At 34.6% G+C, this 24,089-nt stretch overlaps 1 protein-coding gene across 1 annotated transcript in view; it reads left to right on the top strand.

Moving 5' to 3' along the window:
• Positions 1-24,089, top strand: part of CACNA2D3 (calcium voltage-gated channel auxiliary subunit alpha2delta 3) — a 397,438-nt gene that overhangs the window by 286,247 nt on the left and 87,102 nt on the right. The window contains exons 15-18 of the mRNA XM_062008364.1: positions 110-181; positions 963-1,043; positions 4,711-4,785; positions 17,897-17,980. Coding sequence (XP_061864348.1) covers positions 110-181; positions 963-1,043; positions 4,711-4,785; positions 17,897-17,980 — 312 coding nt within the window. The remainder of the gene's footprint in view (positions 1-109; positions 182-962; positions 1,044-4,710; positions 4,786-17,896; positions 17,981-24,089) is intronic.

Raw genomic sequence — 24,089 nt, forward strand, 5'->3', positions numbered from 1 at the left:
AGATAAATTGCCTTATATAATTTAAAATCAGGAAAATGTAATTGAAAAATGCAATCACTTGTCTATAATTATTCCTTAGTTCTTAGAGGTATTTCCTTTTCAAATATAGCTTGCCGATGATCAGGGATTGGTGTTGATGACAACAGTTGCCATGCCAGTATTTAGTAAGCAAAATGAGACTGTAAGTACTCAGACTGTTTCTATCATGTGATAATGGGGTGACTGCAGTAAAATTGCATTGAATGACCTGTTAGGATTTTAGTTTATTTTTCTTCTTATTTTGTCTTCAGTTAATATCCCTTTGTTAGCATAAAAATATGGACAAATAATCCCAAATAACTGCACTCTACAAAGCACAGTAAAATAATGAAACTCTATGTCTAAGAGAAAATCCAGATAACTCTAGGCCTTAGGGTTTTCTTACTTCTGTATTACCTTTTAAAAGCAATTAATCTATGTCCCTTCTTTCTTTGCCCTGGTATGCTTCTGTTTCATAGAATCAGAATTTAATTAGTCATGTATATATTATGTATATAGGTTTATCTTTACTAATTAAACAAGATATTAAAGAAAATATATGTACTTTCCCCTTAGTGCATAATCTTTCTTTTTTGTTTATGGAATGGCAGCAGAAATTGGTAAAGAAGGGAGTAATGTATTTTTAACATTAGTTTTTAGAACAAAACCTATTTTGCATGAGGAAAGTTTCTGTTGAGGGACTCAATAGCCATCAAAAGTTTGCATGCCTACTCTACATGAATTGCAGATAAAGCAGAAAGGAGCAACATTATTGATTAAATGACTGTTTGATCAGATGAATTGTACCAGTGTCTGCTTTTTCCACTTTTAAAGTAATTTTTCTTTTATCTATTTACTTTTGCAGAGTAGCTGCAGTGTGAAATAAGCAGTAAGAATATTCATTATTTTATGATTCAAAATGTATCTTTTATTGTTCTTTTCAGAGATCTAAAGGGATTCTTCTGGGTGTAGTTGGCACAGATGTTCCAGTTAAAGAGCTTTTAAAAACTATTCCAAAATACAAGGTAATATACAAATGATAATATATCCTTTATACTCAATATACTATCCATTATAGAAGATAATTTATTTAACATGTTAATACTGTTTATAGTGATGGAGCTCCACTGTTTCACTAATTTTCTAGTGTCTGTTGGCTAAATGTCATGGATCCTGAAATCAAGGGCAATTTTAAATACCAAAATGAAGGTATATCTTGATCTGCACATTTTTTCAGATCATAGAGTGCTCTGGAAGGTAATATTGTCTGTAATAACATCAATGAAATGATTCAGCCACATAATATAACCAGAATACCACATAGAATCATCAAAAACTCATGCTGAAAATGTCAGTATCTTTGTGTAAAAAGCATACAAAAGTATCCTTAACGTGGCTTTAGGTTTCCTGCCCTGTGTGTAGCACTTGCAGTCCCAATTCCACATTCCATGTTAGTTGTCTCTTTGAATTAAAGCAAGTGGCACATTTCAGAAACGAGCGCCTGTGTTATGAGACCAGTTGTTCCTTCTCTCCTTTCCAGTATTTCCTAGGTATTTCATTCTATTTAGTTTTACTGAAGTCAGAGACAACTCTACTTCCAAATTCTTTAAAAGTAGTTACCATATAAGTCTTCAAAATTTGATATAATTCATCAAAGTGAAACATTTGTAACTCAGTAAAAGTAGACTTCTGGTAAATGCAAAGATATAATTACTTTTCATTGAAATTTAATGCAATTTCCCTACTTCTATATGTCTGAAATGTTTTACTATAGTGCTATTTTATTCAGAAATGAAAATTAATGGTTTCCAATTAATCCGTAGTAGGACTTTTTCGCAAGATAAATAAGCACATAACAAAATACTGTAGATAGCCTTGACTAAAGAAGTTATATATTGGAATAGCTACATTTTGATATGTATATGTACAGAGCATAAATTTTTATGTCATCATTTCCTCTTAATTGACTGTCATGGTCTCATTTACTGATTTGTAAGGGGGTGGAGAAATAAGATGACTTTAAATAAAGATGACTTTTAAATATTCATACATGTGTTTGATGACAGCTCTAGTTAGGAAGAAGAAAAATCCTCCTATTGATTTCAATTCTGAAACATTTGCCATTACCAAATGGTTTTGTAGATCAATATGCAATAACTGGAGAGTGTAAATTAAATAAGAAATTGACAGAAATAGTGTATAAAGTACTGGTAATAATGTTGATAAGATTTATTGAAGTAATTTCCTGGGACCTGGAAGGCTTGGACATAATCTGAATACAAGAACCTAGAGAGAATGCAGGCCCTGAACAACAGGTATTGCAGCAGAGTTAGAGTGATACAGAAAAGAAGATAGGCAGGAAAATTAAAATTTCAGGTTTTTTCCACATTATACTATTTTTTTTAAGATTTAGTTTTACGTATAAGTAGTACAAGATCCTCTTTCTGAATATTAGACCTTTTATTTGAAAGTACATTTATATTACAGGATGTAACACAAGAGAGGATTATTATAGGAGGCACCAATATCATGCCACACAGTTAGGTCAGTGAAATCACTTGAGTTATAACTTCCAGTCTCACCTACCATAAACAATAAAAAGACCATGCAACTGCAAGAGCATAATCACCCTCGGGACCCATTCCTGTAGAGGCAGCATGTGAAATGAAATTCACACAGGGATATAAAACGATTGGTTGGAAATAGAATTCTGCTGACCTGGAATTCTCTCAGCTTGTATGAGGTGGATTTTATACTGAGAAAGAATAATAATAACAATAAGCTATTTTCAGTAGTCATTATCTAGACTAAACTTCCCCAGATGTCAGTGGCAGTTTCTCCTGAACAAGATAGGGTTGGATTTAGTAATACTTAGTTTTCATGTGGCATTTTACAACAGTTAAAAGGAGTTTTTTTCATTTTGGAATCTGTCATTTAGAGATAGAGTTCAAGGTTTAAAATAGTAATACAGCTGTAAGTGGTAGTATCTCTCAAACCAAAGCATTTTAAGTGCAGAGAGCGTGCAGTTTCACATATTGCACAACACACAATAAAATACTACCCTTGGAGTCTGGGTGTGCTTCAAATAGGCAAATATTTTTTTCCTGTGAAGTATACCACCCACATCTGTTTCTTTACCTGACTTCTATTGCTTGGATGGCATTCTGCAGTAATCAACACAGACAATTATGCTTAAGACCTGATATTTAGCCAATAGCTAGTTCACTTGTCATACTATAATAGGTAAAATATGTCCACTGTTATTATTTTGGTTATCCCTCCTTTATGAAGAGATGCCAAGAATATATCACCTTCTATTACTTTCACTGAAGTTTATTGCTTTAGGAAAACCACTAATTTATGAAACAATCTTCTATGTGGCAAATACAGTTGACCATACACAATCATTCACAGAGAGACAGTATAAATCTACCTGGTATGTTTTCTCTTTGACCTTGTCATAATGTCATATTCTGGTTATTTCCAGAAAATTACAGAAGCCAACTGACTTGCTGTCCTGCTTGCCTTTTAGAAATGATTCTGACTTATCAACCTTTATCATGTTGCTTTATGCCAGAAAAATTCCTAAGGACCTGCTTCAGCAAAGCATTTCAGAGTTTGCTGAAGTAAAATAAAATAAAAAGGTTGTTAATAGCAAGAAAGGAAAGTAAATACCAAAGCAAGATGGTTCCAGGGTTTGGATTTTAGGAGTTTTGTTTGGTTGTTTTTTTAACACATCAGTGCATCAAGATGTTTAAAAAAAGATACATGGGATATTATATTACATTCATTCAGAATTGAAAAGAAAATGAGTGAGAAAGTGTAGTGATATGTACTCTTTGTGTGTCAAAGTCACATACTGAAACTGCAGAAAGATCCTACACCAGCGACACATTTATGCTAAGAAGAGATGTTGGAATGATTATGTTTATTGCATTCAGTGGGTGTGATCAACTGTATAATAGGCATGTTGCTAGAAGAGTAGTACTGTTACTTAAATAAGTACAGTGCTGAATTTGATTGCATATACTGTTAGGCCTCATAAAGCATTTCATTACTCTCAGATGATTTCTCATAGTTTCACTCAGTACAAATATGTAAACTTAACAAGAGTTTCTTTAGTAGAAATATGCTTCTTCTGTGACTCCAGATGAACTGGAATTAACATGGTAAAATGTTTTTAATATGTAAATATCACATATGACAGGCCACTGCTTGGTCACTATAACTTTACATTCAGTACCACTGATTTAAATGATTCTTTTACAGCATCTCTTGAACACATGAAGTGAACCTAGTCACTCCTGGGAATACGTGAATTCAGTAAATTCCATCATTTCTTTGCTCTGGCACATGCAATAGTATATTGCCATATGCTGTAGTGTCTCATATATATGTGGATATCTAATTCACCCTAAAGCACATATAAGTGCCCTAGATAGCAAAGTGTGTGTGACATTTTAAAATAGTGCTATATGCTGAATTCATCACAATGACAGGTTCTCATTTTCACAAACTGTCAAGGATCAGAGTTTTGCTTACGTTGTAATGAAGTATTATATGATTAAAGGTTATGAATGCCAGCTTTACGCTCTGGATAACAAAATTCTTGCCTGATTTTTTTAAAGAACTTACTGGAGACCATGCTAATTGCTATTTCTTTTCTTATTTACTTCTTATTTACTTCTACAGTTAGGCATTCATGGATATGCTTTTGCAATTACAAACAATGGATATATTTTGACTCATCCAGAACTTAGGCCTTTGGTAAGTATACTATTTTCTGATGTATTTTATTTCACTGTATACGTTGTATTTGATTTTTAGTGTGAATAATGTATTATTAAGTAAAATTTAAATACAACAGACCAGGAATAATTCTAGGAAAACTGACTTCTGGAAACAAAGATTAACATGAAAAAAAACCAAAGAAAATAAATATACAAGTTGTTTCTGCAAAAGACACGGGCCTCCATTACTACAAAATGGCAAAGCCAAAAATTGCTATAATTATGTTTGTTTTACATTGAAATGGAATGCCAAAATGCTCTATTTCTATGTAATAACCCCTATTTGTCATGTTAAAGCTAATTTAACATATGTGCAGAAATCTCACTAAAGCATATTCTTAACCCAAATAGGGGCACAAGGGATTTTTGTAGTAGAAGAGAAATAGCAGCAAATTTTACCTTTTGTTTCCCTTATTATCTTGTTTGCATCAATCACAGCAAGAAAAATAGAAGTATCTGCTATGCAAATGTTTATCAGCTTCACACCCTAGAGAAATGGTACATTCTTGATTGCATCATTGTTTAGGAATAGTACTTGCAAGTGTTCCATCACTATCAACTCTTCCCAAAGCATTGGTATTAATAATTCCAAGGCTGTGTACACATGGATGCCATATGTATTTCTCATGCAGACACTTCAAGCAATGTCTGATTTCAGCAATGTTTTAGTAGAAAATAGAAATATTAATTGGGTAGGTAAATTAATATAAAAATAAAATGAAAAGCATGATTTATTAAGTCATTAGCACATCTGATGTTTTCATTCAGCAAAAGAATTTGTCTTTCTATGATTTGGACTAGGAATTACACACTTAATTAACATTTGTATTTGCATTTATTGTTTCCCCATTTATTTTTAGACTGTAGTAGAGCTTATATGTTCAACAGGGGAGACTTCCATGGGTGAATGGAAAACATTTTCTTAGTAACTTCACTGTAAAATGGACAGACACTCTAATGGCAAAGTGGACATTATAGTATCTTAGAAGGACTTTTGAAATAAAAGGTTCAATTGTCATTTTTCTTCGAAGAATATCGCCTATGATTCTGATGGTAGAATTTTTTCACAGCTGTGGAAAGGAAAAGTGTAGAGAATTTGTCAAATTATTGACCAATAAGCAATAAAATTCTCAGAAATGGCTCTTACAAATGATCCCATTGTTCTTTTTATCATTCCAGTGGGGAGTTACTAAAGCTATATATCCAGCTATAGACAGCTCAGACCCCAGTCAATTAAATTAACATGCTTCTGTGACCATCTCTCCACAGATGATTTCTTATAATTTGTATCTTTTTTTTTTTGAATGGGAATTAGGACTTTTGTCACCCAAATATATAAATATTAGATAGTGAAAACTTCCAGCCTCTGTAGAAGCAGTTTTAAAGGAAGATGGAAAAGTCTAAATTGATGCCAAAGCATGTCATTCCTTAGTCAAAATTGATTTTGTCTCTTCAAGATATTATACTCTTGAAAAGTATGTATGATATTTTTGACATTGAATCACCACCCCTAGACTCATTTACTCCAGAATCCCGTTTCTGGTAGTGTCCAACATGACATTTTCCTGAGGAAGATGCAGGAAAAAGGAGTAAGAGGATGTGGAAAATCTCCAGGTCTCAGCATAACTTTTAAGAGTTTCAGATAGGCTTCTGCTCATAAACATTTGATTCTGACATTTTAACATTAAGACTTAATAGAGTGGATACTATCCATACTAATTTTTGTCAGTCTACTTGACTTCTTGTAGGAGTGACTTTTCAAACTGTAACCATTTTATACACAGTTTTTATTTCTAATTCCATTTTTAAATTTCATTAGAAGTAGTTCTTACGAATTTGCAAAGCAAGGGCTTTTAATCTATGTTTTCTTTTCCATTTCTTACTCTGTGTACTAATTAGTGAATGCTGTCTCGTTGAATATTCTAATCAAAATAACCCATATTTTCAGTCTTGCTGTAATGTTTTCTTACTTTTTTTTGCATTTTGGCATTTTGTTGTCATATTCTCTGTATTTTTCTGACCTCTTATTTATCTATTCTTCCATGTTCTTTCCTCTTCTGACTGAGATTGCCTGCTGAGCTTTATTTGGTAACCATAGCAGAGAAGAGGCAGCAATAGAAGCTGTCCAAAACCTACTTAGAGCACCTGGATTATATAAAAGGTTGTTAATGCACCTCCAGGTCTCTTCTGCTGTTTCTTCACTGTTTTGCCGCCTCAACTAGCTTGTCCATGTCAAGTGACCACTTGTGTAATTTTACTTTTATTTTGCATCCAGCTTTACCGTAGGTGTAATTTTAGTTCTTTTAAGCAATTTTTAGGTTACAAGCACACTGAATAGCTCTAAAATCTGACTATTCCAGCATTCTGTATATTTTCCTATAATCTGCTATTTGAAAAATGTATATTAGGCTAGTTATATTAATTTGCCTCAGAGGTTAAAATGCTTAATTAAATCTTGTTATGTTTTATTGTAAATGTTTTAAATTTAAGGGTGGGGTTTTTTTGTGAGGGAATGCCAACAAAGGGAGAGATTTTCTTTTTAACTATTGCAATGGAAAATGTTGATAGGGGATTGTTTTTAGTTCATAATTATTTACTACCTTCAGAATATTTTTTCTGATTTTTGCATGTATAAAAGTCCACATATTGGGTTTTTTCATATCCCATTCTGTATTGGATACAAATGCATTGTTTTTTTAATAGCATTCTCCAATTTTGAAAATACTGCTTGGTCTTGATTCCTAAAAATGCTTTTGAAATCTAAATCTTCAGGTATCACAGGTACGTATGACAACCTATGTTTGCGAGCCATGGGAATACATTTTTTTAAAGTTCCTTGTCTGCACCACAAAAGTTTGAGAACACATGCGTTTGCTGTTCTGTCTTTCTTCTTGCAAATTACTTCCTTCAATTCCATTAGATTGACAACGAGTGTTTATTCTCTTTATTTCTGTTGTGGTGGCATATTTTAATGAGGCAAAAGGTGTTTTTCTGTTACTATCCCATGCTTTGGTGTACATCCTGAAGGTACTTATTTCATTACCTTATACAACAGTGTCTCTTTTAAAAATCAAAATTTTGGGCAGTAGCCCATAAGCTGTCAACTACAGGGAGCTTATTGTGATATATTCATGGTCTGTTAATTTCATTTTTTAGAAGAGTCATTTTTGCCTCTGGGTTCTGTCAGTAGGGTGTAATGGGAGTCTTCTATTGACTTCAGTGGAGTTTTTGGGAGTAAAGTGATTGCTGGCTTGGGTCCTTAGATTAATATTGCAGGCCAAATCCTGATACCATTGTAACTAGTGGCAAAACATTCCATGAAATTTGTGACAGTAAGTATATGAAAACAGGCATATAGGATTGGAATTAGATAGTTCACCAAAGATACTATCTAAGATTATTTGGATGGGTTAGAGTTTATGTTCAACTTACATTGATTACTGACTTGATCCACACCAATTTATATTGCTGTTGTATTTTTCTATGGTGATGTAGAGCTAGAACATTACTAGATGCCTGAGTTACTAACCCCAGTGGCCGTGTCTGCTAGTTCTGAAGCTGACGTACTGCTTTATAAGGAATTGTCTTATGGGACACTGAGCAGACAGGCAGGATAGCAAACAGTCGCTGAGGAAGAGTGCTTCCTGTTGCACCAGATTTTTATCTTCTGCTGACCAGTACATTTAATCATTAAGCCTGCTACATTTTTGTGCTGATTATCCTATTGGGTTTATGTTAAAAAATGTTTTTCTTGGAGATTTCCTCTCCCTTGTTTCTTTTGCTGTGTTTTTTTTTAATAAACTTGGCTTTCAGTCAGATGACGGGTTGCGTGCACATGGGCAGCTGCTGGGGGTAATGGAAAGAAGAGGAGGAAAGTAATTTCTAGATACTTAGAAAGCACTTGTAGAGGTTTATGACTGTTGCTGAAGTAGCCCCTAGTCTTCCAACTCAGAGCTGGCTGGAAGTTTTTATAGGTGACTGTTGCCATAGGGGGCAGGACAGAACTTTTGATTACATTCTTTTCCAAAAGACATTACTACAGCAATGAGTCTTGACAAATAACTTAATAAATTGTGACAATCAGGTAATAGAGAATGCCTTGGAAGTTCCTTTTGAAGAATAAGGATAGTCTGGCAATTAAACGATTGAGTGTAAATTACCAGTGTGTTTCACATACACAGAAACTGATTTTCTCTTCTTTTTGTTGCTCTCTCCTTCCCCAATCCACCTTATGCTGTGTCATCCCTTTCTCCATCGGTGACTGACTGTCCTGTTCGTGACCTCCCCGGAGCGGGCCAGGCCACGATCCCGCCGGCGTGCCCGGGCTGAGGCGGCCGCGGCCGCGCTGCGCTGAGGGGCAGCGGCCATGCGGTGGCGCCGCAGCCCCGCCGAGGGCGCGGGGCTCGGGGGCGATGCCGCGGTGCTGGGAGCGGCGGGGAGGAGCGAGGGTAGCGGCGCAAACGGCAGAGATGGAGTCCAGGAGCTCATCTCAGCTGCAGTTTAAATGAAAAACTGCCCTTGCCAGCTTTCCGCTGTATTTCAGCACTTTAAAAAAACAAAGCAAAACATATCGGATGGGTACATGTTAAATGTTTTTATACGCTGTACCCTTTTTAGGTTGCATTTCCCATCAAAAGTACTTCACTGGTAACTCAAGTAACTGTAGCTGATGGTAATTTCTTTCCTTCTTTCTTTCTTTCTTTTTAACGTTGCTGTATCAGAATGCTCCTATATACTGCATTTTGGTTAAAAGTCTGTATTTTTGCAGAATAATATTTTTGTTTTCTGTGAGATCAGATTTTAAATTTTATGACTTAATTTTAAATTTCATATTTAGTTTAAAAATAAAATTTAACATTGAGAGGAAAAAGGATTTTTTTCTGAATGGAAAGGAACACTTTTTTACATATACTTTAAAACAAACACCGTACTAATTGTGGTTGATTCCTTATTAGTGTACCTGCCATTGAGTAGTCTGTTAAATGTTAGTGCTAGAGGAAAATTGCTTTCTTAGGAAAGAGTAGTGGAATTAAAGAGAAATTAAGGAATGCCACTGAAAGATTACTGTCTGCCGCAGTCCCAGGTTGAAACCTTTGTGAATCTTGCCTGGTGTTAGGGGTTTGTACTGTTGCCTCTCAATCCTATGACGTGTTTGTTTTTCAGTGAATAATACTAAGACTGCTAGTAGATTTTGTGAAATCTGAGGCTTTTTTGATTCACAGTTGGTTATGCAATTTGTATGTTTTCTCAAGGAGTAAAGAGGAATTTTGTTTTCGTTAATTATTAGAATCATTTAGGATAGAATACTCTAAGCACCTGAACAGAGAACTCAAGTTCCTAAAAGAAAGAATATACACATTTAAAGAAAAACGCACATATTATAGAATAAAAATACATATTTTATTCAGATGCTATCATTTTTTATAAATATAAGATAAAGAATTATATGATTTATGAGTTATTCTAATAACATCCATAATTACTAAAGGTTTTTAATATTTCTGAGTTGAAAGCTAAATCTGAGAAGATTTATATTCATGCTTTCAGTATAAGCTCTGGAAGGCTAGAAATGGTGAATTTTTTGAATGGTTATATATGAATACTCTTGTCAATGTAAACCAATTCAAATGATACATTACTTTGTTTAAAATGATGTACATCTTTCTTCAATCAATCTTAATAGGGAAAGTTACACGCAGAAATCAAAGCCCATGTATACATCACAATACACTCACTGAAATATATTGGTGGTTTAGTTGCCTGAGCACATTTTAAACTTAGAATGTTGACTGTCATGATACAGTGTTGTAAGCTAAAGAACCTGGAGTATTTAAAGGTGACTAGATCAGTATTGTCTTTTGTAGCTGTAAAGTCTGGGAAAATTTGTTTTGCCTAATATAGAAAAACAGAGAAATCCAAGTCTCAGGGGAAACTTTAATGCCTCACTTAAGCAGTGTTAGCCTTTCATAAGCAACAAATCTCATTTCTCTCTGGGGAGTCCCGTCTGGAACGTAAGATAACCTACACTTACCCTTGCTTTATTCAGCGACTCCATAAAACTCTACAGCTGTAGCTGACAGCAGAATATTTAAATGATTTGAACAGTGTAAATGCCTCACGTTCATTTAAATAACTGAAGGATTCAATCACTTGAATGCCAATGATTATTCCTATTGGAGTTTACATTTCAAAAAAAGACAGCCCATCTGAATCCCTGTGAGAGCATTAAATTGCTATCTAATTAGAAGTGCAAAATTACATATATTTAAAAGATAATTAAAGGTTTGAAGGCTGTTGAATAACTGGTTGTACATATAAATGAATCACTGAAAATTTGTTAGCAATATGTGAAGCTTTCTTTTATTCTTTGCTTTCAGCTTTGAAGTTAGGTATAACCATGCTCATGGGCTTAAGTCTGGTAGTGTTAAGATAAAGGCAGATGTTTTTAATTATTTCTTCTCAAATCCCAAATAATTATAAGCAGCTGCCAGTTTTACATAATCCCAAATGATAAGGTCCTGAGAATGCAAATAAAATTCTAAATAGAGAGGTTGTTTCTTTCAGTGGGGTGGATCATATACATGTCACATTGCTAATCAACTGCAATCCACCTGAAAATGTGAGCTCCACTGCTGTCATTTTTATCCAGTCAGTAGGTATGTGACTTAAAGCAGGGGTTTGTATTTACCTCACTCTATATTTTTCTTTATACTGTTTTATCAATTTAAATGTTACAGTATCATTTGTAATACATGCATGTGTTATGAGTGTAAGTAGACAGAATAATTTAAATACACATGGCATGAGAATTTTTTTCTAACTGGTCTGACCTTTCCTCTCCTTGGAAACTGAACATTGGATTATTTTCTTTTCCTTACTAAATGACATGGCTCCTGTTGTCAGTTTTTCTCTGTAATGTTTCTGCAAATTTCATAGTGTGTCAGTTTTTCACTGCCATCTGCCATGAAAAATACAGTCCAAAATAACTGGTTTTTACTGCCAACCATTAACCTCTTAAATAATAGACTTGTCATGAAAATCTCCGGAAAGGGAAGTTCTTTCTATTTTCCAAAGAAAATCAAAATGTTACCTTTTTGTTATTAAATTACAAAGCTTTTTGTAGAAAGCAAATTTGGTTTTGACTGGACATCTATGCATGATCTACAAATTCAAAATTAAGTGCAGATCAACAAAAAATAATCTGAGGCTTCAGACTAGATGCAAATCATGACATAAAAGTATCACAAAAGACAAATCACAATCATGTGAGCAGGAAAATAATAAATAAATTAAATTAAGAGCTTACATTGAGATAGGATGCTGCTTCCTGTGCTTCCCCAGGCAGAATGTTTTGGAGCTATGTAATACATGATGAATGAAAGTGCCATTGCTGCTAGTTACGGTATATGAACAAGTGAAGCAATGAAGAGAATTTTTCAGTACTGATTTTGTGGTATTTTTGTTTGGTTCAGTTTTGTGGGTTTTGAGGGTTTATTTATTTATTTATTTTAATATCAGAGTATGAATCAGTTAATTGAATTGATCTCTTGCCCTATCTTCTCACTATCTTCCACTATATTTTCTATTGTATATGTCCCAGAGTATTTTATACTCCATGCATTTTGTGATAGAAGTATTATTTCATTAATGGACTAATACTGAAGAATATAATCCATATTTAAATGAATTTTGAATCTGGAATTATTATAATCCTTGCTAAAAAATAGGAAGAAAGTGCTCCCTTCCCCTTCTTTTCTGTGCATGTTTACACTGCAGAATTGCATAGCTCTTTTTGGAGAAATGTCTCACTCAGACACCAAAGGAAGCAGCAGTATACTCCTGCCTATATTCTGTGCAAAAACCAAAGACAGCACATGGATTGGTGAGAGAAACAGGTGATTCTGCTCCTAAAGTTGGTGTAAATGGAAGGAATGGTGTGTCTCAGTAGTAATTTATGCTAGGATGGATAGTTCAGTATTGGTTGTTGCATTGACTATGTAAAGTCAGGTTCAATGCCATTTCCATTCATACAGCTGAAGTCTTTGTATTATGTCCATCAGAACTATGCTGGACAATAAATAAATGGTAACATTAGCCTCGAGAATCCTAGAAAAGGAAGATAGCTGAATAACTGGCTAGACCACAGAACTGAAATTATGACAGTACATTCAGTCTATTTATTTAAAACTATATGAAAAAGTGTGTAAGTTTAGTTAATGATGCTTTTCTTCTGATATTTGTTTATTCAACCGTTCCTATCAAACTTTGTATATAAGAATACATTTACAGGATGGCTTAATGTAAGTTACAGTTATACATGCAATTTTACTGTATAATTATATAGAATTCAAGCTCAGCAAAACATATTTGCATATGTTCATCTCCTGAACAAAAAAAAGTGATAATTCTCACATCCTGTGTACATTAGCCTAATTTTGAAGTACTAATAAAAAAAGAAAAACAAGAAAATCAATCAGTGCTACATTTTAAAATTGGAGACGTTTGTTCAGTTACTGATTTCTTACTTATTTACATATGATAGCAATTTGTCAAGGAAGAGCTTCTCTTGAAATTATTTTACCTTTCTAGTTTTTTTTCGCTGTTTAGTAGGTACTGTTTTGCTATAATGTTTTCTCACAGATGATTCACTAAGTGTGGCTAAGCAAGTTTGCTCAAATCTATTGACTCTTCCGAGACTGCTGTCACAATAATGTACTCTCTCCTACCTCCCCATTATCCAGATGGAGCACGTCTGAGAAATTCCAGTCACCTTAGACCCGAGGCTTGCAGTTGTTAAGATGTAGCTTGCTCCCTCCATGATCAGATGTCTACACTCTGACTTTATAAACACGTGGCAGGTCATATTCAATACGTGTTTTGGGACTGCTTGTGTTAAAATAAAATTTAAAGTAAATAAAATATCAAAGCAAAGAGTTTCATAACAGCACATGTAAATGATTGTATAGAGCGTGGTTAAATGAGTTGATTCAGTTTTTAAACAGTACACACTGCATGTTTTTTGGATCATCCAGTGTTACAAGTTTGTCCAAGCCTCAAATAAAAGATGCTAAATAAGATAAAGCTAATTCTGATTACCAAACGTAAAGATTTCAGGTGTTTTTTTCCACAAACAAAATTATGTTGGAGCTATCATGTAGACAAAAAGGTTCTTATATTGCATTCAAGACACTTAAAAATCTTCAGTATCTTCTCCCCCCCAACCCCAGAGGTCAACTACTAGGTAATATCATAGCACATTTCATACTAGCCAAAGTACATTAACAGCACACAGTCTAAGTCTAGCTTTTTTTCTTATTTACTTAAATCAGAATAATTTGGTAGAGCTCCTTATTTCTATCTTTCCCAGTGGGCCCCTTAATAATTTTTTTTCAATGCTTTATAGAAATCTTGCAGATAGGTTTCACTTCAGCATTTAATCAGTATTTTATACTTCACTCAGGAGTCTGAGAGATAAAAACTTAGGTTAAATTTGCTACTGGGAAAAAAAAAACCCAACCAAACAAAACAATAATGAATGCTAGTTTTAAAAGCTGGTGAATTGCTTCTATGTTCATGAAGAACTTTTACGAATAAGTTAGTTAAGCAATAAAACCAGAAAGAAGTTAGGGAAGAATGGTCAATTGAACAATGCATTATGAAATATTTTATATTTGATCTCCTTGCATTTATATTTTAGATCCTAGGTGCAAAAGCATAAAGATATGTAAATTTGCTGCTGGGGATAAGGTGTTCTCCTCATGAAGATTAGATTTGTAAGCAAAGTTCCCAAGACATACAAATATTTAGGATTTTTTTGGCATCCTGACCTTGTTGGAAGGTGGATTTTGTTTTTTCTGCATCTTTTTCTGAACTATAATATGAATCTACTCTTTGCTTATTGAATTCCTGTGTAGGCAATTAAACAGTAGCCTCTAAAGTGCAAGAGTTGAATGACAGGTTAGACATCTAAATACTTTATTAGTTCCTGTCTTGAATGTGTTTAAAAAAACTTGCACTTTCAGTTCCTTTGAACCCTTATGCAGTCTAACCCTTGCTTGAGAATTTTGGCTTTGTTTCTACTTACCTGAATTTTTATGACATGAATGGTTGAGATTTTGGTTTTGCTGCAGAACTTTGGATGTTTATCCAGTCCTTCATTTGATTGCTTTTGGAATTTTTTCTCCCCCTTTGACTGCAATGTGTGGAATATACATGATTAAAATAAATACAAACCCCATCAACAATATGATGCAAATGGCTTACCTTGTGTTTGAAGCTTATTTCTGCTGTCAGACAAACAAGATCAACTTCTGTTGTTATACGTAAGGATTTGCACATGTGTCTGAGAATGCAGTATAGCCCAGAAGCTCTTCAACATCCCTGAATAAGGACGTAATTAAACATTGGAACTAGTACAGAAGCTGTTTGCTCTACTCAAATGATCCCAGTTAACTTGTGTGTAACACTTTCAGCTTTCAGTGTTTCAGAGTTCGACTGTAAGCATTTCTATACTAGAAAGACTAAATCAGATCAAGGATTTACTTGTTTAATTGGTATGGCCACAGAGAATAGATATAGTTAACTCCTTATAAAGATTAAAGATAATATTGATATAATTGTAATAAAAACTGCAAAACATAACTGCAAAAGTCAAGCTCGGCTTATGAACTAGATGCTATCCTCTCATTTTATTCTTTTGAGATTTGACTATATTGACTGCAAATTTTGTTCTTCAGTATTTGGGTATAGTTATCTCTTCAGCTATCAGAGCTGTAATGTAGCAATAATTAATTGTAGCAGTGAGCTGTTTGAATTCAGTCTAGTGTATAAGCATGTGCTGAAATTAAGATTCCTTACATCTCTCTACCCATCTGTTGAATAGCATTAGCTCAGAAGTAGATAACCTTCTTGTTACAAGAATGGTGGCTTGTAGCAGAGGGGAAAGAAAAGCACATGAAAGAACTCTTCAGTTGTGTCTGCATGAATTCTCAGAACTTAGTCTAAGACTTAAAACAACAGAGTGTTAGGATTTTTTTATATTCAAAAGAATGAGAGTTTACTCAACGTAGTTTCCCAAAAGAGTAATCTGTAGAAATAGTTGGAGTAGCTAAATTATGAGCAAAAATTAAGGAGGCTCAAGTGAAGCCTCTGCTTGAGGAAACTTCCAGTGCTACCAATATCATAGAATCATAGTATGGTAAGGGTTGTAAGGGACTTTTAGAGATCATCTAGTCCAACCCCCATGCTAAAGCAGGTCCACCTAGATCAGGTTGCATAGGAATGCGTCCAGATGGGTTTTGAAGACCTCCAGAGAAACTCCACACCCTTCCCGGGCATCCTGTGCCAGGCCTCCATCACTTGAACATTGAAATAGTTTTTTCTTATGTTTAAACTTATTGTGTTCCAGCTTCTTTCCATTACCCCTTGTCCTGTCACAAGATACAACAGGAAAAGTGATGCCCCAACCTCCTGAAATCTACCATTTATATACTTATAAATATTAATGAGATCCTCCCTCAATCTCCTCTTCTCTAGACTAAACAGCCCCAGTTCCTGTAGCATTTCTTCATAAGAAAGAAGCTCCAGTCCCCTGATCATCTTGGTGGCCTGGTTCTGGACTCTCTCTAGAAGTACCTTGTCCTTATTGAGCTGGGGAGCCCAAAACTGGACACAGGACTCCAGATGAGGCCTCACCAGGGCAGAGTAGACAGGGAGGAGAACCTCCGTTGACCTGTTGGCCACTCTCTTCTTGATGCATCTCAGAATGCCATTGGCCTTCTTGGCCACAATATCTCAAAATGTCCTTGTGATTATGATCCAGCAGTCAATATTTTTAAAAGTGTGCTGTTCTTCAGGAAGCTTTTGTCATACCTGTTTTTAAATACTGTGGTCTATAAAAGCAACTGTGGGATTCACATGAGAATCTTTTGATTTAGAGAGGAAAAACTCAGTATGGGGCTAATGTTCCTAATGCTTAGAGAGCAAGCATTTTCTTTGGCATCTTTAGTCTTTCTGTAATCTGTAGAATATGACTGAAAGTTCCTGAACTACTGGCCCCAGTGTGAATTGGCTGTCTCAAGTACTGACAGACTTGGTTTATGGTGTAGTAGGTCCTGCCCTGAGAGAGGAGGATCAACCATACATATATTGTCACAGAGGTACACTCTCTATCCTATGATGCTGTTGGGGAGTTGTAAAAGCAATTTGGGTACTTATGGTATCCCTATGTCTGCTGTCATACTTCATAGAAAGACTTGTTTTTTCTCTCCCACTTCTGTACATCATAAAAGATAAAACACCAGATTTCACTGGTCTTTAACTGGTCCTCTCCTAAACTTAGTCTTTTCAAATATGATCTTAGAATTTTTCTTAAAAAGATAGGTTCTTTAGTTACATATCTTTCTAAATACTTTTGTCATCTTCCACCGAGCAAGCTTTTTGTTCTTACACTAGTAGACTCTGATTTTGAATGTTCAGCAGAGGGCAGAATTTCCTACATAATAAACACCTTGGTGTCAAATCAATTTGTCACTAGAATGTTTATTTTAAGTGTGCAATTTATAGTGTAACAATGACTAGTGATAAAAAACTATAAATTATCATTATCAGTAAATTTGTTTTTCCCTCATGAAGTTGTAGATAAAATGTAGTATCAGCAAATGTTAACACCATACTTGCCAAGACTTGCATCTTATCTTGTTTAAAGGGAAATGGGTAAACATTTTATTGATAAGATTATAGTAAATACAACTTTCTGCACAGCTGAAAGAGCTGGTTTAAGACATTTAACATAAACCACAAGATCAAGGTCTCATGTATTTTTCCATATGGAGAGAAGAAACTACAACTGCTGAGTTTGACTTCCTACCATTTCAAGCTTTGCATCATGGCAAGAGGTCGTGCAAATAGTCACGTGTGATGTAGGATTTTAGTTCACAGACAACGTTTCTGGAGCAATATGGTGTACTTTGTATTAATTAAGCTACCTACTGTTCTGTATATTGCATGCAATGAGCATGCATCCAGCAAAATTTTACAATTGTGCAAATAAACCAGAACATGCTAAATATTTAACCTTTTTGTGTCAGTATGAAGAGGGAAAGAAACGAAGAAAGCCCAACTACAGCAGCGTGGATCTTTCTGAGGTTGAATGGGAAGACAGAGATGATGTGGTAAGTGATATGTTTCAAAAGTCTGTCAGAAGACATTGTTGTATCCCACTACTATACATGGAAACTGTTTAGGTAATCATTAGAGAGGCCAACCAGACTGCTCTCAATAGCCTCTTTGAATTCATTCAGAATTTTGTTACTCTTTTGTATTGATTCTTCCCTACTTATGCATATACCACAAACATAGACTTTTTGTACCTTTGGTAAAACTCATCCTTGCATTGTCCATGCATCCTATTGTGTATTTTGGATGGACAGCAAATACAGTGCTAGAGAAGGGAATAGAATATTGCTTCAGGGCTGAGCCAGACAATGCTGAAACTCAGAAATGAAGGAATGAGTTTACCTTGTCTCCATGAGATCCTGGTTTCCTTAATGGAAGTAATGAGAGCTGAATGTATAAAATAATAATTAAAAAACTCAGGCAAATAACCAAAATTGGATTCTTTGACCACTGTTCAGAACATAGACTCAGTCCGAACTCCTAATTTCAGACATATGGGTAGCTGCAGAAGCATGTATTCTATGTCTATCAGCTGTTATACACACAATCCTTTCCACTAAACTAAGTTTTCAGTGCTCCATCTACTCTGTAGTTCACTTTTTATCTTATTCTTTCTTACCTTGCAGGCTTAGCCTTTTATGCAGTACTGTATCAAAAGCTTTCCTTATGTCCATGGCTTAACCTTTGACTGGTCTTTCTGTTACTTCCTCAATAAATCTGATTTGTTAGGCATGACTCATTTTGTGTCAATCTGTATTGACTGTCCCTAATTAAATCGTAACTTTCCAGGTGTTCCTTTTTCTGTCCTGTAATTTAGTTTTTCCCATAAGTTCCCTACTGCCAAAGTCACGACTGCATGTCTGTATTTTTCATAGATGTCTCCTCAATCCCTTCTCAAATATCAGTACTGTGATGACTTCTCTCAAGTCCCTCATACCTCTACTTTTCCAGAGAGGGTTTGAATATATCCACTGAAGGTTCCCATATTTACTTTGTCATGTCCTTCTGAAATGTGGGATGGATCACGTACAACTGCCCCTGGAGTCTTGTCAGTCTTCAGATGTACTAATTGCTTGATCCCTGTTCTGACATAAGTCTATATTTTCTTTCTTCCTTACAAAATATATATCTTGCATTTCTCCCTCTCTCCACTCCCTTTGTGAATAGTGAAACAGTTCATTTCTGTTTTAAGCAATGTCTGTTTCATCAGGTGATAGATTGTCCTCATCCTCTCCTAGGAGGCCATCTTACTTCCCTATTTAAAGTTTTGTGTTGGAGTGCACACTCAAGCTTTTAAAAATGTTTCTTGAGTAGTTTTCTATGCATAAAATTTTTAAAACTTCTACGCTAGATTTTCTTCTGAAATCTTGGAATTGCATTGACTTCATATTTCATACCTTATGTGTTTCTTATCTTTGATTGAGTATTACTGCACCAATTGCTCTGCAAATGACCTTTTAAATTTCCCCTCTCCTTTCAAATGTTACTGGTCTAGTTTTGTACAACTTTTAAACCTTCATGTTGGGGTTTTTTTTCTTATTTCTCTTTGAAATGTTGTTGAAGTTTTTCCTTTTTGTTTCTTCTGATATTTTCTCTGCTTAATTTTTACAGTTTTAATCCCTCATTTTTAATCATATCTCAGTAGAAAGTCAGTGATTCAGTTAATATGATGTAGAACTACTTCAATGACATTGAAATCCAAGTTTTATTCATAATTGAGATTGAAAGCAAAAAGTCTAGATTCATCTCTATTTCCAAAGTATTTCTAATTGTCCTAAGATATGTTCATACATATATTCTTTTTCTTTCACTTTCACCCCCCCAAAAAAAAAGTTTGTTAAAAGGATGTTTTTTAAAAATTTTAACATGGAAACAAGAAGCCTTTGTAATTATTTCATCTTTTGAAAGGAAAGGAAGTTAGTCTATATTACAAGTAAACTGCACTGAACATTACATTTGTAAAAAGGATCCAGGTCTGTTCCTCAGTATAAAGAAGTAAAATAAATAAATAATAAGTGAAGTTAATTTTTATAAATATTTAATACAGAATAGGATAAACCCTAAGTATTCTATTGTAGCTTTGATAGCAGCAGCAAACACCATTTTCAGTACTCATGTATCATACAGATTTGTTGTGACTTCCTTGAATGAACCCCATCTATCAATTCTAATAATTCCCTAGTACATGCCTGATGAAACATATTTTTTGATAAGTAATCTACCAATATATTAGTTTTGTAAAACGGCCTATATGATTAGTGACCAAACAGCAGATCAAATATTGTAAAAAATTTATTAACATTTGAAATGTTGTCCTAATATTCCAGCAATGCCACACACAAGTGGAGATCTTCATGCAGGTATCTAAATAGGAAAATACACAATGTCAAAATAAAACTTTTTTAACAGCTACTTTTAAAAGTAAGCCTGGTGTGTCACTACAGGATTCTTTGTGTTTGTATGAAATACCATACAGATCGTTTATACCAATTTATACCAGGTTGCTAAGGCCTTCAGAGGAGATGATGGACAGAAATGCTAACAAGAATAAGAGAGAAGGAGATATGAAATAGAGTAGTATTGGAGCTACAGAATCATTAGCATCCCATCTCTTTATGCAGCTTTTCTGATTCAAGAATCTAAATAAGTGTCCAAACTTTGTGTTATTTATCTTGATATTTCATAATAGGCGATTTCTTAATATTGTTAATTTTGAGTGAAAAAGGTAATGATTATGTAAGAGAGTTAGTACTTTGTAAAGTAATTTACTGACTTGAGAGTTACATGTGGCTTTGCTTCACATAAAATTTTGGATTTGATATTGTGTTTTTTCACAGCTTAGGTAGTAAAGCATTGTTTATTCAACTGTAGAGGGAAAGAATTAATGTATTCATATAGCTGCTTTTAATTACATAGACTACTACTGGTATTTTTTCCTCCAGTGAAACACTTATGTGGAAGCTGATTAAGACTTTTTTCTTTTTACTTTTTTACCACGTTAATTTAGTCATTACATCATTTTCCAAGAATACAGAATGATGTCATATTATAGCAGTGAAACTGGGTTGTTAGGAATTCACAGAATCATAGAACGGTGGGGTTGGAAGGGACCTTTAGAGATCATCTAGTCCAACCCCCTTGAAGAAGCAGGTTCACCTAGATCAGATTGCATAGGAACATGTCCAGGCGGGTTTTAAAGACCTCCGTTTTTTACTGGTTTTAGCTGGTTCTGGCTGATTTCATCAGCCCCTGTGCTGTTCAGAGAACAGAATTAACTGTTTTTTTCTCTCTTGTACCTATTGAAAGATCCCATGTGAATAGTTCATTTGGTTCCAGAGAAGTGCTGAAGCCTTGTATTTCACAGTGGTTATCCAGGAGGAGGAAGAGGAGGAAGGATTATCTTATTGTGAATGGTCCTAAGTTTGTATTAAGACCTCAGAGTTTATGCCCTAGATTAGAAATATGTGTGTGGTTTTTTGGTCTGATTTTTTATTTCCCCAAAATACAAATATTTCTCTTAAATGCAATTGTTAGAGTATATTTAATATTCAATTACAAAGAAGCTAGTTGAATAATTGGATCCAACCTTTTTTTTTCCTTAAACACTGAAAAATCTCTGGATGTGGTTTGTGACAAATTAAGGGATTCAAAATTATTCCAGGGTCCCAGATTGAGTTCCAAATTGGAAAACTGGAAGTATCTTGCACACTTCTAACTAGAGCTGGAGAAATCTGATGTGCTCAGAAAAACCTTGGGTAGTCAAATTCAGGACAACCATCTTGCCTTTGACTGAAGTTAGTGACTATAATGATAGATTCAATTCCTGAATGGGAATTCTGTTTGTACTTTCCTCAAATTGAAAAGGATTTTTAACAAATACTCTGATTTTGGATCATTCCTATCGGAAAGAGCCCCTTCCAAAGATCTGTTGTCTTTGAGTCCTCCCTGGTTGCACTGGAAAACATTTAGAAGCCATATTTTCTCCATATTGCCTTTTAGGCAGCCAGGCACCTGTATGTTTGAAAGGAGCCGAGCAGATGCCATTATTTTTTGTGGCTGTTCCATTCTGGTTATTTCCTCATTACACCAAGACTGTGCTGGCTCAAACCTGCCACTGTGTTAAACAGTACATGTAATAATCCATTTAAAATATAACACATATATCGCTTGGCTCAGATCAAAGGTACGTGACTTCAAAGGCTCTAATTAAATTGCAATGATGTAAAATATTGGCTTTATCTATATAGGTCACAGACTGGTGGTTGAGTGGTTTGTGTTGTTTTTTTAAAACCTACTGAGTTCAACATTGCAAAAGTCTTGTACGATGTTTCTCGTCATTGCTGTTGATCAAAGTCTTCAATCCAGATTTTCCCATCAGATTCTTTCCTTAAGAAAAGAAATGGTATGTCATGGTGTTACTGTTCCTCCTTGCTGCCTCAGTCTTCCATCTCCCTCATTTTTTGTCAAGTATTTGGACCAAAATTAAGCCTGATTTAATGGCTTGTAAGGCTTCAATCAGAGATGTTGAGACATGATTAGGAAAAGTGAGAGCTGTACCAACATCCCATAACAAAGAGTAACAAAATTCTGAGTAGAACGTATTGATTTTACACAGCTCTAAGTGTAACTTTCACTTGGGCAAAGGTAGATGGGAAAACTCAACCGGTGGAGTGGCATCCAATTAAGACGGGTGTAACTCTTCATTTTAGAACAGAGGAATTACTTGCAGGCAAATTCAAGGTGAACTCCTTCAGTATATAAATGACCTTACTTCATTGAAAAGAATTGATTGAAAGATATTTAGTTCAAAGAGCAATAATGAATATTATTCTGAAGAGGTGAAGAAATATTTTTTTTTTCTATCCAATAAGGAAAAGGTGGCAGAACTAAGGCTAGAGCTTTTTTATGAAACAGAGTTTGTGTAAATATATATTCATGAGTTCATTTTCCACCTTAACGATAGCTGCTGTTTTGCTGTTACTGCATTTTATTAGAAATAGAATTATTAACGTCAGCTTATTAAACAGTGTCTTCCAGCAAAGTTTGGTAATATGCAATATTAAAGGCAAGAAGTTTCAATTTGGACAGAAACCTATTTCTAAGCAACTCATTTCTTAAAATTCTCTTATTATAATTTCTAGCTGAATGAAATATTTTTTCCAAATAAAAAAGACCATGAATGAATGTTTTGGGGCTTGAAGCCAACTGAGGCAGTACTTATGTTATGCATTTCAAGAGGAAGATGAAACTGCAGAAGAGTTGAGAAACCAGATTACAAAGCCAAGGAATGTAATCACAAAAAGAAAAAAAAAAGAAAAGGAAACAGAAGAAAAGTAAAACACTAAATCCCACATGCAGACTTGATCTTAAACACTACTGAGATTTTGGAGGCCCTTTTAGTAAATCTGTGACTTGCCTGAGGGTTGTGGGAGGAATGGGTCTTAGACAACTGCAGGCACCAATAGAAGAAAAATGAAAACCATGTTAAAGATAAATGGAACTGTTCTGTGAATGCTAGAAAGTAGATGGTTAATTAAGACCAGCTCTCCAAGTCCAAAACCACAAAACTTAAAATGGGAAACTGTTTCCAGAATTGCCTATTATGTATTGTTTAAGAAAAATCAATGGTAAAATATATGCTTTATTTTATACATGCCCCCAGCTAGAAATTATTCTTTTACACTCACTGACAGAAGAGTAACACTGCTAATTCAAATCTAGATGCCCTAGAATTAAATTTAAAGACCTGCAAAGTTTGCAGTTTTTGATAGGTTGACCATACTCAACTTGTTCATGAGAAGAAAACCAGATATTTCACCGGCAAGCTCATTCTCTTTTCACTCGGTGCTAAGTCAGAAGGCCTACAGAGCATGTTGATATGAGTATCTTCACAATATTTCATTAAAATCTGAGTTGTCCAATCTGGCATAAGGTACTGAGGAACAGGAGATATTTATTCAGCAAGAACACTATGTCCAAAAGTGTTCAGAAAGATAAGCAACAGGACAGACATAAAAATGCTCATCTTATCAATATTATTCCGTATTTTGAAGATCCCTGAACAGGGAGTGTGAATTGAATAGTGATAGTGGGATTTTCCTCTTG

Source organism: Colius striatus, chromosome 15, assembly GCF_028858725.1.
Source record: "Colius striatus isolate bColStr4 chromosome 15, bColStr4.1.hap1, whole genome shotgun sequence".
Classification (NCBI taxonomy): domain Eukaryota; kingdom Metazoa; phylum Chordata; class Aves; order Coliiformes; family Coliidae; genus Colius; species Colius striatus.